General features: G+C 33.1%; 1 protein-coding gene across 2 annotated transcripts in view; it reads left to right on the plus strand.

Moving 5' to 3' along the window:
- Positions 1-13,146, plus strand: part of LOC106470699 (protein phosphatase 1 regulatory subunit 21-like) — a 40,395-nt gene that overhangs the window by 15,558 nt on the left and 11,691 nt on the right. For both annotated transcript variants that reach the window (XM_013931265.2, XM_022399333.1), the window contains exons 6-14: positions 2,094-2,258; positions 5,962-6,020; positions 6,380-6,474; positions 8,574-8,773; positions 9,074-9,175; positions 9,878-9,966; positions 10,827-10,963; positions 11,231-11,323; positions 11,871-11,998. In XM_013931265.2, coding sequence (XP_013786719.1) covers positions 2,094-2,258; positions 5,962-6,020; positions 6,380-6,474; positions 8,574-8,773; positions 9,074-9,175; positions 9,878-9,966; positions 10,827-10,963; positions 11,231-11,323; positions 11,871-11,998 — 1,068 coding nt within the window. The remainder of the gene's footprint in view (positions 1-2,093; positions 2,259-5,961; positions 6,021-6,379; positions 6,475-8,573; positions 8,774-9,073; positions 9,176-9,877; positions 9,967-10,826; positions 10,964-11,230; positions 11,324-11,870; positions 11,999-13,146) is intronic.

Here is a 13,146-nt window from a genome sequence, read left to right on the forward strand (position 1 = left end):
AAGCTTGGTAAAAGGATAAAATAAAAAATTGAGAGAAATAACGATAATTTTTTTTTATACAGGAAAGAAACAAAAAATGATTTTGGAAACTTATCAGTTATATGCCAATCAAGAGACTGTACACTAACCTGATTCCTCTGGTAAAACTATATACTTTGCTATGTATATATTGTTATGATGAATGATAAAAAAAAAGGACCAAGGACAAGTATTTGTGGTATAAGATTGTTTATTCTTCCATTATACATAAAATTTGATATTAACCTGATCTAGGCCTGGCAGAGACTGTGGTTATGGCATTCAAATCAGTCTGCACCAAACATGCTTGCCTTTTAAGTCATGAGAGCATTATAATGTGATTGTCTATCCCACTTTTTGTTGGTAAAAGAGTAACCCTAAGAGTTAGCACTTATCACTTCAAAATTAGGGACAGCTAATACAGATAGACCTCAAGTAACATAGCGTAAAATTCAACAAACAAACAATAGCCTGAAAAATTGTTCTTATTGCAGTGAAAGCTGCTGACTTTTTTTGTGCAAAATCATATTACAGTCATTCACTTTATGATTTTTGTTATGTGTATTCTTTGTCATAGTTAGGAAAGATGAGGTCAATACAAGAACAAAATAGAATTAATTTGGACAACTAGGACTAACATAATTGTACAACATTATTTAGATAATTGTCATAACAATGAGATCATTGTCTCTCAGAAATGGTATGTAAATTTATCTTAGTGTACCCCTTCATTATCACAAATTGGGTGTACAGAAAATATAATAATTAAGACTATTACATTAGAATATTTTAAAAATTTAGACCTAGCCTACCTCATATTTAAGACATTTATGGTTAGTTTTGGTCATTAGAAAAGTTCTCTCTTTTAGCCAAAAAAGCAGTAATTTATGCCTCTTTTTCCTTAAGTATTTTAATTTTTAAAAACGTCATCACAAGTAGCCATGGTCTATTATGAAAGGAACAGTGAGTTAAATAGTTCTTAGTAAGGCCTAGAAAAAAGAAATGCTTTGATTCTTATTACCCAACCATCCCCTGATGTTTTTTCAGTGGTTTCCAAAACACAAAAATTTGACTTTAGACCAAACCTAATGAGAAACACCATTTGTTTAATTTATTTTATTTCATTAAATTATTGCACCAATCTGCTACAATATTGTGCAAGGTGAAGGTCATGAGAAACCATGTTTCTGATTCGTTAGTCGGTGTGGTGTGTCAACACACTCAGCCTATTATAGCTGAGCTTCCATTCAGGCAATGTCAAACATTTCTTCATGGCAGCTAGAATATTATCCACATTTTCCCAAAAAAGACAGTGTCACAGTTTACTCAAACAGTCAAAGACGTGTTAGTCATACCATCCTAAACTAGATTTGAGTGATTATTAGCAGACATCAACACCTAATGATCTAAGCAAAGTTTCATTGGACATTGGGATAGATCAGTTAGTAGACACATTAAGTGTTAAATCAGTTGAATTTCACTGTAGGCCTAAACCAGAATGCCTGCAGAAGTTGAAAGTATCAGTAGAACAAAGGATACTGTGGCAAAATCAGCTCAATACTCTGCCTACCTACCCTATTGTCAACGATGTAAAAAATATTTAAATAAAAAGAAATGCCTTTATACCTACACTATTTTTCTTCAGCATGTAATAGGAAATAAAGCATTTTTTTCTAGGCTTAATTAAGATTTTTGAATTAACATTCTCCTCATGAAATGTAATGTGAAACCATATATTTTGCAATGGATGGCCAGCTTTTTGCTCACTATGCTGTGCTGGTTATAACTGCCAAATATTAGGGCAATCACATGGTAATACATTACCCAAATGACCATAGTACCCATTAATGAACATTAGAAAAGACTACTGGTGCCTCTGAGTTAGTGGTCCATTGTGTGCAGTCTATGCATGTTAGAAATTTATATGGGTGATTACTTGAACTTGTGTGTGTTTAGGTACAGGTGTCACGAAGAGGCACACCGTAAACTTGAAAATAATATATCATGAACTTGGCAAGACCGGAGCAATCCAACTTAAATAACTGGCTTTATCTCTGTTCCTTCATTTTCTTTAGGTATATTCTGCTGAACTTGAACACAAGAAGCAAATTGAAGAATTGTCACGATATCTCCAGGAGGCTCGAGATGAATTGGCCCTGAAAGAACATATCTTAAATGAGGTCATCAGGAAACAAGAGACAACCATATCCAAACTGACTGATGAAAGAGCCAAGATAGAGGTACTGTAATAATGAAACTTACTAACTTTTATGAAAATAAAAAACACCATTAAAACCAGTTACATTATTACAAAGAATATTCCATTTAAGTGTTTTTTAAAAGATGGGGCAGTCTTATTCCCTCTTTTTTTCACCTCTTCACCTGCGAGCTATTGAACTTCTGGTCATTGTGGTTTTCACTTCTCATTATTGTCCTGCACATGAGATTCTTTTGCTTTTGAGCTCTGGCTTCTCTAGAATCACTCATTCCTTTGGGGCTTGCATACATGTACATCCTCCAGTGAACTTTGTGGGACCAGTGGAATCGTTCTCAGGTTCCATTGTCCTCAATGGAGAACCTCACTTTTCCTCTTCTCCAACATTTCTCTTGATGGTTAGACTGTGCCAGTACCATAGTTGGCATTCCATCACATACACACACCCAACCAGATTTCCATCTTTTCATAGTTGCTTATCTTATGGGTTGGAGTTCATTTCTGAATGATACTATATTTTGTGGTATTTGGACACAGGAAGAGTGTTCATTTCACATCAACATGCTTGAACTTCTCTTTGTTCATCAAGCATGTTCCCATTTTCTCTCTCTTCTGGTGGATCAGTTAGTCATAATACACCCTGACAATTCCACAGTTGTTTCTTCACCCATTGAGGGGGCACCTGCTTCAGGGCTCTTTGCTCTCAGGTGTTAGACCTCCTCTTCTGGGTTCTTTCCCATTGAGTTTGTCTTGTTACTTGTCTTGTACTGGGAGCTTTGAACCTGGTGGCATATTGCTTCTCTTGGCCAGACCACATTCTGCCCATGATGTGGTCTCCCCACCTCAGGATTTTTTTTACTGGTTTTGCTCTTGGTCGGACACACCTCTCATGGATGCCTTTGCCTCTCCTCTCAACTCCAAGCTCCATCTCTTCTAGACCCCTGTTCCTCATCCGTTCTGGATGTCAATGCTTTCAGCCAGGACTGATTTAACCTTTTACTGTATGCCTAGCCACCTCTTTGACTCTTCTTTCAGGGCCTTGCCTTGATAAGCAGCACTCCTTCATGTTGGTTCCTATTTGTGGAGTCTCTTTGGCTAGCTCAGCCCCAGTTTCCTCTGCTTCTTTGATTGGCATCCAGAAACCCATTCCTCTTATCAAATTCCCCCTCTTTCACTTTTACTTCACACCTCCCTTTTTTTTCATTCAGGGATATCATCCCTTCATCCACATGTAGGATTTGTTCGGTCCATCACCCTTAGGGCTGGACTCTCTGAATGTGTAGACTTCTTATTATCCCATTCATATTGAGCTTCCATTTTGTCTGTCAATGCAAATGGTAGGTTACTCATCATTGATCCATCCACCACCCTTTCCTCCTGGCTGTCCTACTATGACCCTCCTTTCTGCCTTTTCACTTGGTTGTTCGATAATGGTTTTCAGTCTCCGCCTTTCTACCACTTTTCTCTTATGACTTCCTTCCTTCTCCTTTTCACTGGTGGTTTCCATTTTTCAGATATCTGTGCTATTGATGCTTCTTACACACTATTACACTGCACTTCTTACTTCTCTACCTGGACCATCTATCTTCAGCCTATTTTTGAGAGTGACCGTTCTTTCTCTTCCATCTCTCACCTCTATGCTTTTTTTTTATCCATATCAGGTCCTATGTCTAGTTTGGATTGTGTGGTATTGCTTGGCATAAACTTCTGCCTTTAGGAGTCCCCACCATTGTCTTTTTTACCCTGGGATCCCTCTTAATCCAGGGACCTCTCATACTGTATCCTTATTGGTTGGGCCTGTTAGCTCCTCCGTTTGTTGAATTATTCTTTGGATATTGATGCTCACATGCTCTTTCATGTTTCTTTGCATATCCTTTGTTTCCCGTCTCACTCTCTTGGTTTTCATTTTTGCCAGCCCTTGGACATATGGCCAACTCCCCACACATTCATCTTTCATTGCCTTCAACATTGGACTATTTTGTCTTCTGCAGGATTTTGACTACCCCAAGTTGCCATTCTACAATTGACCCACAGTCCTTGAGATTGATAAGTTTCTTTTCTTTTCCACTCCATCTTCATCTAACAGGATCCCACCAGGTGGCTGATGTTGTCTCCCTGAGTGTACTTACTTCCCAAAATCCACATTGGGCCAAGGGTAATGGAAAGCACTCAGACCATTCACCGTGGCTGTACCAATACCCATTATTAAAATAAGGTGTTCGGCAAGACCATTAAAAGTATCCTCATGGTATAGAAAATTACTCAGTTGGCTGATTCAAACCATACCATTCCATGAACTATAATGCAAAAAGCTGGCACCAGGAAAATGACTGCCCACTTCTTTTAAATATATGGTTTTACAGTCCCCCATTGCACTGTTTCCAGTAAAAGACCTTTCTGGCAGGTGTTCAGTGAGAATCTGGGCACTCCTCTGGGTCTACCCAACATGAATCCTCCTCCCCTTCTTCAAGTGGAACACAGAAGACACTTATCAATTCCTAGCCACTGGAGTGGTGGAACATGAATAGTTCCTCACTGATTTGACTTAGCACAATGTGATCAGAAGTAAGGCAGTGGTTATGCTGTCAGTGTAATGCAGGTCATCCCTTAAACAGCCAGAATGTCATCCTCCTGCAGGCTGATTTTGTCCAGTTGAGTAAGGTCTGATCATGCCTTAACCACATTAAACCTTGTGTGAAAGTGCTCAGATAGTCATGTTCTTATTTTGACCATCCCTGTAACACTTGGGTCTAATTTTCCTCTCCCTCTACATTCCAGGTCTAGACAAGGTGCGGTCTTCCACAGGTGAACAATTAAAGAGCCCCTGCCATCAAATGTCACACTCCATGGGCTTTGCTTTTGGGTGCTTTCTGAAGGGAGCTCATCCAGGTTTAATTTTGCAATGGCACTTCCATCAATTCATTGTGGGATTCTAGCTATTCTGTGTGAGGAGGTGAAGTATCCTATCAGAAGTTAACATTTTCCTAATCTGAATTGGAGTTCCGATAAATACTCACCTCTTGACACATTCCCACCCAATCTCCCCACTTCCACTGCACTTTCTTCTTGCCTCTTTAAGACTGAAGTTATTTTGAGTGTAAGTGCTTAAGGGGAGTTACAGCACATGGAGATTGTATTGCCCTCCCATTGGTGGAGGACTATTGTCACATGATGATATCATCATGCACCAGTGCAGTTTATGTTAAACACATGAATTTTTGGTGAGAGTTAGCTCAAGGCTAGTGGCATGCAAAACTCATAGGCAGATGTGCGAGAGACATAGTTATTTTATGTGCAGAGGTATCTATCGGAAATGCATTTTTAGTGTAGGAAAATATTAACTTTAGTATGTCAAAATAAATTTTTCTAAAGAAAAGACTGACTGTTTTGTTTTTGTCTTGAGTTTATGGTTTTTATAGATTGTATAAGATTATTAAGCATTTCAATATACATGTTTGTTTCTGAAGTTATGTCAGTAGCTAGTAGAAAACAAAAACAGCTGTGATGGACTTATTCTGCTTTATGCTAGGAACATTAAGACTTGGAGTTTACACAAGACATTTGTACTTTCAGTTTGAGAAACTAAATGTATTTGTTAACTGCTCTTATAAGTATTCAGCATGAAAGTGCACATGCTGGATAAGTTTTACTGATCATAATCACTGTTTATCATATTGTGTGATGCTTATTGTTGTCCTCTAGACAAATAATAATACATTTTTGTTTAGGTAAAACTTCGGAACTTTGAGCGAAATTTCCAAGAAATGACGATGAAAGAAGAAATTCGGTGTGTAAAAACTTACTTTTGACATATATTTTGGTGAAATTATGCATTGTGATCTGATTCAAATTTAATTGAAAAGTAAAAGTGAGAGTTGATAGAAGTTAAACGTGAATTTAATATTTTTTATTTATTAGATTTATAGAAGTATTATAGTTGTGAACGTATACAAAACCATCATTGCTCAGATGTTAAACCTAAAAAGAAATATCTTTAATTATTTTCTTCGGTGATTTTAAGCTAAATACATTACTTCAATCAAGTAACATGTTTTGTATATGTAGTTACTTATTTTTATACAGCTGTATTTTTATTTTTAATGTTAAGATACATTCAGTTAAAGTTTTCTTTTGTTATTCATCAAGTGAAAATGAAATCAAAATCCTTCAAGCTCAACTTCAAGGGAAGAAAGAAACCACTTCTAATGTAAATGGTTACAAAACAGGGTTTGTGGACTGCAGTAAGTACAAATTAAGTACATCAAAGTAGTTTTATAGGAAGTAAAGATTTCAGTGTCTGTATTATATGTTAGTTTAAATCGGTGTAAAACTTCAGAAAAACTTTTTGTAATTTATATTCTTTCACTATTAAACTTCCACTATTTGAAAAAAAAGTCTTATGAGTTAAAATCTCTTTGGCCTATGTTGGAAAAGTTAACAATTGTCACTACTAGTGTTAAATGCAGTAAGTAACTAAAGGAACCACTACATTATGTGAGCTGAATGAATTGTTGTGCACCTTTTATAAATAAATTCTGTTTGATATTATTACTTCCAATGTTGGAAGACTTGTTCTCATTTACTGTCACAAATTTTCATTTATTCAAAAACGTAGTAGTCTGATACTAACGTACTGAAGCTACTTCCCATTCAGTGATATGAACTGTTGTCCATAAAAAAGGAACCAGTGTTTTATGAGAATATACATGTAAATATAGGGTAATGTAAGTTTTCCACTTAGTTACTCCAATCAGCTCTTCATAGCATAACATAAATTACTTACATAAACCCTGTCTTATATTAGCATTAAATACATAATTTTTTTTAACTTTTACAAATAAAATTACAAATCTATATATATATTAATGTGCATTCTGATACACAAATTTAGCAATGTTTCCTGTCAATAAGTGTGAATGGTTAATTCACAAACTCAAAAACTAAACCATGGTAAAAGGCTTTAAAGCATGACCACTGTTAACTTTAATACATGCTATACCAACCCATCACACAAAAGAAAAAGTAAGTTATTATTAGTTGCAAAAACGTAAAGTTCCCTTTATTCCAGTGAATCAAAATAAGAGCCATTGACCCTATATGCATATTTCACCATTTTAGTATTGGGGATCTTTTATCATACATTCTACAATATAGTTTGGACAAAAAGGGAAAGAATTGTAAAGTCTGAATATTCTTTATAATATTCTTGTACTAAAAGTTAAAGCTCAGCTGATTACGTTTTTGCAACTAAAAACTTACTTTTTGTTTTGTATGATGGATTGTTATTGCATGTATTTAAGGGTTAAAGTTAATAGCAGTCATGCTTTAAAGCCTTTTACCATGGTTTAGTTTTTGAGTTTGTGAATTATCCATTTTCACTTATTGACAGGAGAAATTGTAAAATTTGTGTATCAGAATTCACATTAACATATATAGATTTGTAACTTTATTTGTTTGAGTTTCCTTTTTAATTTTTTAATGCTAATTAATTCTATTTAATGTTAATTATGTAAATAATTTATGTTATGCCATGAAGAGCCAAATGGAGTAACCTATACATGTAGATTGAAAAAGAAATGACCATAACCTCCAGAACAAAGTTGTATATTATTTCACTCAATGTTTCATTTCTACAACTTCATCAGGAGAGAATTTCGCTATAATCTTAGGCTGTGCATTCCCATTCATGTTGTTGTTTTATATTATTGTTTTGTATCAATGTATATAATATTAAACACTTGAACTTGTTTCCTTCTCTCTCTCTCTATGTATTATAGAATAAAATTAAAAATGCATAGTCTGTTAGCCATTATGAGTCCAGTAGTGTAAGTAGAGAGTCACTCCTGAAGAATTTGTAGAAATGAAACATTCATTGAGATAAATGTAACCTGATAATAATTAACTCAAATTATATATGCCACCTCAAACCTCCAGAAGGACAGCCTAGTTTATTAGTAGGAAGTAATTTCATACCAATTCATAGAGACGAGCCACTGAGCTCTTTCATACTAAACCTTAGTTATCATAATATTATATAAACATCGAGTTTTAATTTAAATACAGAGTCGCTAGTTGGCCATGTGGTAGAACTCTGGATTGCAGAGCTGAGAAGCTAGGTTTGAAACTGAACATTACCACAAAATATTCCCTACACGTTAAACTGTGGGTTCATTATTACAGTAACAGTCAATCCCACAGCATGGATGATAGGGTGCTGCTGGCTTTATGTCTTACCTCTGTTCAGTAGTTCCAAATTAGAGATTGTGGCAGGTAGCCTTAGCTGTTTTGCAATAAATATAAACAAAATTTTAAGTACATGATATTTTTTTTATATTCTTAGAAGACCCGCAGATGAACTTATTAAATGTACCAGTTTCACTTCAGCGTCATCAGAAGTTACTAAAAACATCTCTCAGAGCATTGGGTAATGCATTACCTGATGTAGTAGTTGCCCTGGGGGCTTTAGGAAACCATTTTACTGCCTGGGTGAATGATGTAATACGGGTTAATGAGTCATCTAAGCCAGGACATCTTGTCAAGGTGTGTTACTGACATACAACTGCTTTATAAGATATTATTTATATATATTCAAAAAATAAGGTATTTCATTTACAGTAAAACTAAGAACAGAAGATAAATTAGAGTTTGAGAAAACGTTTTTTTCATAAGGTTGTAATTTTTGTTTTCAATTAAAAAGTAAAGTTGTTGGTTTTACCACTCAAAAAAACTGTTTGGTTCGTTTAGATTTTTTATACTTATTCACATTTCACTTTAATGTATTGAAATTTCTAAAATAAGCAAAATGAGATGTGTGTTATATACAACATCCGCTTTTTCTAGCTTTCTAAGCTACTTACAGAAAATGGTGGACATTTGAAAAAAATTGAAGAAGAGTACAACTTTTGGATGGAAAAAGCTGTTAGTGAAGACATCTTATTTGGTGTAGGTCATACATGTACTATTAAGTAAAACCTGTGATATAGGTTATAAATTGTTATTGTGAACTGTTAGTGAAGACATCTTATTTGGTGTAGGTCATACATGTACTATTAAGTAAAACATTTGATATAGGTTATAAATTGCTATTGATATCTTATTTTCTATAAATTCTCAAACCGATGACTTGTATTGTTTACTACTATTTAAGTTCAAGTATTGCATCATATAGAGTAACTTTATATTTTTTTCCTATTAGAATATTGACCAGTAATTTTCTATGTAAAGTAAATGGGTGCAAGCAGTAATTAGTGAGGTTAATTGTAATATTTATGTTTTTTTTTTAATTTTGTGTGTGTGTATGACATATCTTATTATCCCTGTAACCAATGAAGTCATGGACCCACTAACACTTTGGTGCACAGATAGTTTATAAAATATGTTTAAGAAACTGATGTAGGCTTCAAAGTGCTTTTATCTGCTGTTAAAACCTTATGGAGACATCTCATGTGGTGTTGGTTACAAATTACCCTTGTGTACTATTAAGGAATATTAATGAAAAGCCTAGTTTGTGGTAGGGTAATCTAGGAGTAGATTTGTTGTAAATTGTGTTTTTTTTACTATGTCATCTTTTATTTTGATGAGTGTTATATTAAAAAGAAAATTTTCCACATGTCTACGGTACAATGAATTTATTCTTTAATACAGATGGTGGGAAGAAACCTGTCTGATTTATCTGATGCCTACTCGGGGTACGTGAGATACCTAGAGAAACTTTTTCCTTATGTTCTGTTGTGGTAAGTGACATCCTAAAAATATGGGTACCTTTAAAAATTAGTTCAGAACAAGTAATGTGATTTGGTTTTATAAAGCAAATGTTAATAGGTATGTGAAGATCAGTTTGAAATGATTACAAGACAGTTGTTGGTTTGAGTTTGAACCAAAAAGAATAAATCCTGAGGAATCTTTAAAAAATCTGTTATGTATATATTAAAGAATCTTACAAAAATGTGTTTTTTTTTATTGTCAGGTAGCAATTTTGTTAAACTATACATTTTTAGACACTCTGAATTGTTATGTGGTATAGTGGTTAGCATGTTCAGCCGAGTTGTTTTTCAGAACATTCAGGGTTTGCACCACAATGCTGCTAAACATAACAGGGATGGTCAATTTCAGTGTTTAATTCAAAACTGGTCAAAAACCTTGTGGCAGCAGATGCTGTGTGCTGACTACTTTCCCACTTGTTAGTAGTTTAACACTAGGAATGACTAATACCTGAATCCTAGAGGCTTCTGACCTAGCTATTTTGCCCATGTGTGAATATGGTGTGATTCATGTTCAAAATATTAAAATTCTGAATCATTATGTAAAAGATAATTTTTATAACGTAGTACAGATACTTTCATAACACAACTTTAAAATTTATTTGCAATTAAGTTATTTTTTAAACAGTATCATGTCATCAAGACACAAAAACTTGTGTTAATGATATTCAATATTAATCAATTTTATCCCTTTACCCAGTATATAAGTTTTATATTCATTAGCTTTTTAAGAAAAGTTCAGATAAATGTGAAATCCATTTTTCATTCAGTAAAATGCGTTTTAGCCTAAATTGGCTTCTCATAGACTAATTTCTGTTTTTTTGAAATACAAGTTTTCAGAATCCACCTCCCAGTGGGAGCAGAGACCTAGCAAGACTCGCGGAAATCCACACTAACCTGCAACATACCCTAGCACGATTAAGAGGGAGCTTTAGTAGAGTGGAGCGATATCTCACATTATACACTACAGGTAGGTTTTTTTTACATTTCAGCTTTAGCTTCATTAGATTGTATTTTTGAAATGTTACCAAAACATCATAATTTTGTACAGCTTATATGTTGTACCAGTATATTATAGGTGTTTTTGCCAGTTGAACAACAATTTCTTAAATAATGTACATGTTTTTGTTAATTCTGAACAAAGATTAGATTTGTAAGAAAAAAATCTTCAGAAGTCAATATTAAGAAAATGATTTGATTTTATTATTATTGCAAATTTCTTATTGATACATTATAGGTGTACCTGATGATAAGGGAGTTTTGAAAACGTCACCAGTGGTAGTTCTACAGCTTGTCAAGTCTCTCAGAGGGATTCTGATGTGTTTTGAAGGTAGGAAATTAAATCTTTGTGATTATATAAATATTTTCAAAGTAAACCAATCCAGTACCCATATATATCCATCATTAAAAAAAAATAATAAATGTAAGCTAAAATGTAAAAAAAAGTAAGAATTATCCCAATTTCATTTAGTAATTTTATTCTTATTTTGAATTAAACTATTTTCTTTGTGTTTTTATAGCTGTTAAAAAATGTGTTTACATATTTTTATGTTAGAACTATTTTCTTTGTGTTTTTATAGCTGTTAAAAATGTGTTTACATATTTTTATGTTTGAACTATTTTCTTTGTGTTTTTATAGCTGTTAAAAAATGTGTTTACATATTTTTATGTTAGAATTATTTTCTTTGTGTTTTTATAGCTGTTAAAAATATGTTTACATATTTTAATGTTAGAATTATTTTCTTTGTGTTTTTATAGCTGTTAAAAAATGTGTTTACATATTTTTATGTTAGAACTATTTTTCTTTGTGTTTTAGGCTGTTAAAAATGTGTTTACATATTTTTATGTTAGAACTATTTTTCTTTGTTTTTCTACAGATGTTAAAAAACACTACAGTGCTAAACTGTTAGTGCAAAATCAACTTCCTACAATCAGTGAGGAGACAAAGTCTGCCGGAGAATTCGTTCTGTCTCTCATTGTATCCACACTAGCAGGGCTTAAAAAGGTAATATTTTCCAGTATAATATCCCTTCAATAATCTCTTCAACCCATAACTGCTGTATAGAAAATTATAAGAGGTCAGATTAGCAATACATTTTTATTCAGAATACACCAATATTAAATTGTGTTGTTCATATAAAATTACATTAGTACAAAGAAAAAATCTTGTTACTGGGTTACTTCGAAATATCTACCGTTTTAACAAAAAGTCACTGTAGTAGGCCTAATATACATATTTATTTATTTAAATGAACCTAAATAGGTAAGCTTAATGGAAGTATAAAGTATATTATTAGTTTCGAATTAATTTTGTTTAATTTATCTATGTAAGAATTACATTTTAAAACTATGTTTTTAGTTTTAATATGTCAGAATTTTAAAATCTGATCTTTGCCAATTGTCAAAATAAAAAGGCTTTTAGTTATATTCTTAATAGTATAAATCTATACTATGTTGTTGTTTAGCTTAGGATTCTTCTTTGACATGTTAGCGATAAATAAATGATGAATAAACAGCATGCATTTCACTTGTTTTCAAAATAATATATATATATATTCAGAACAAGTTAACATATGTACAATAAATTCTTCAACACTATAAGTATTATGGACATATTATAAGTACTATATATGTAGTTCTCTCCTTCTTGTCAAATATCCACTTAGGTCTATTTAATTACTTTAGAATTTCAGTTGACAAGCCGAACTATCTTCTCTATTTCTATTGCACTAGTATTCTATGTGATTCTCTTACAATTGTGGCACGAGTTACTGTAATCATTTGGTCTTCTTTCTTTTGAAGATCTTGTGCTCCTTTTGTCAAAGTGCACTTAAGCTGATTCAATTACTTTAGAACCATGCTTTGACAGAATAAAATTATTCTTTCTTAATATTTCTTATTATTTTTTTTTCTTCTGTTAGTTTCACTCTAACATATTAAACATTAGGCCTATCACTTCTAGAGTAGTTAACTTCACACCAACTTTATTCTCTTTTGCTATTATATGTCTGCTGCTTCCCCGTCGTCTCTAGCTATGTATATCTTTATCACTTAATCATCTGTTCTCCTCCTATATTCTCGACGTCAATGAATTATTAACAAAACTTCCTACAATCGTCTGCTTTTAACTTTTATTATAACAAAAACTAAACA

The sequence above is a fragment of the Limulus polyphemus genome, unplaced genomic scaffold (assembly GCF_000517525.1).
Source record: "Limulus polyphemus unplaced genomic scaffold, Limulus_polyphemus-2.1.2 Scaffold4168, whole genome shotgun sequence".
In the NCBI taxonomy this organism is placed as follows: domain Eukaryota; kingdom Metazoa; phylum Arthropoda; class Merostomata; order Xiphosura; family Limulidae; genus Limulus; species Limulus polyphemus.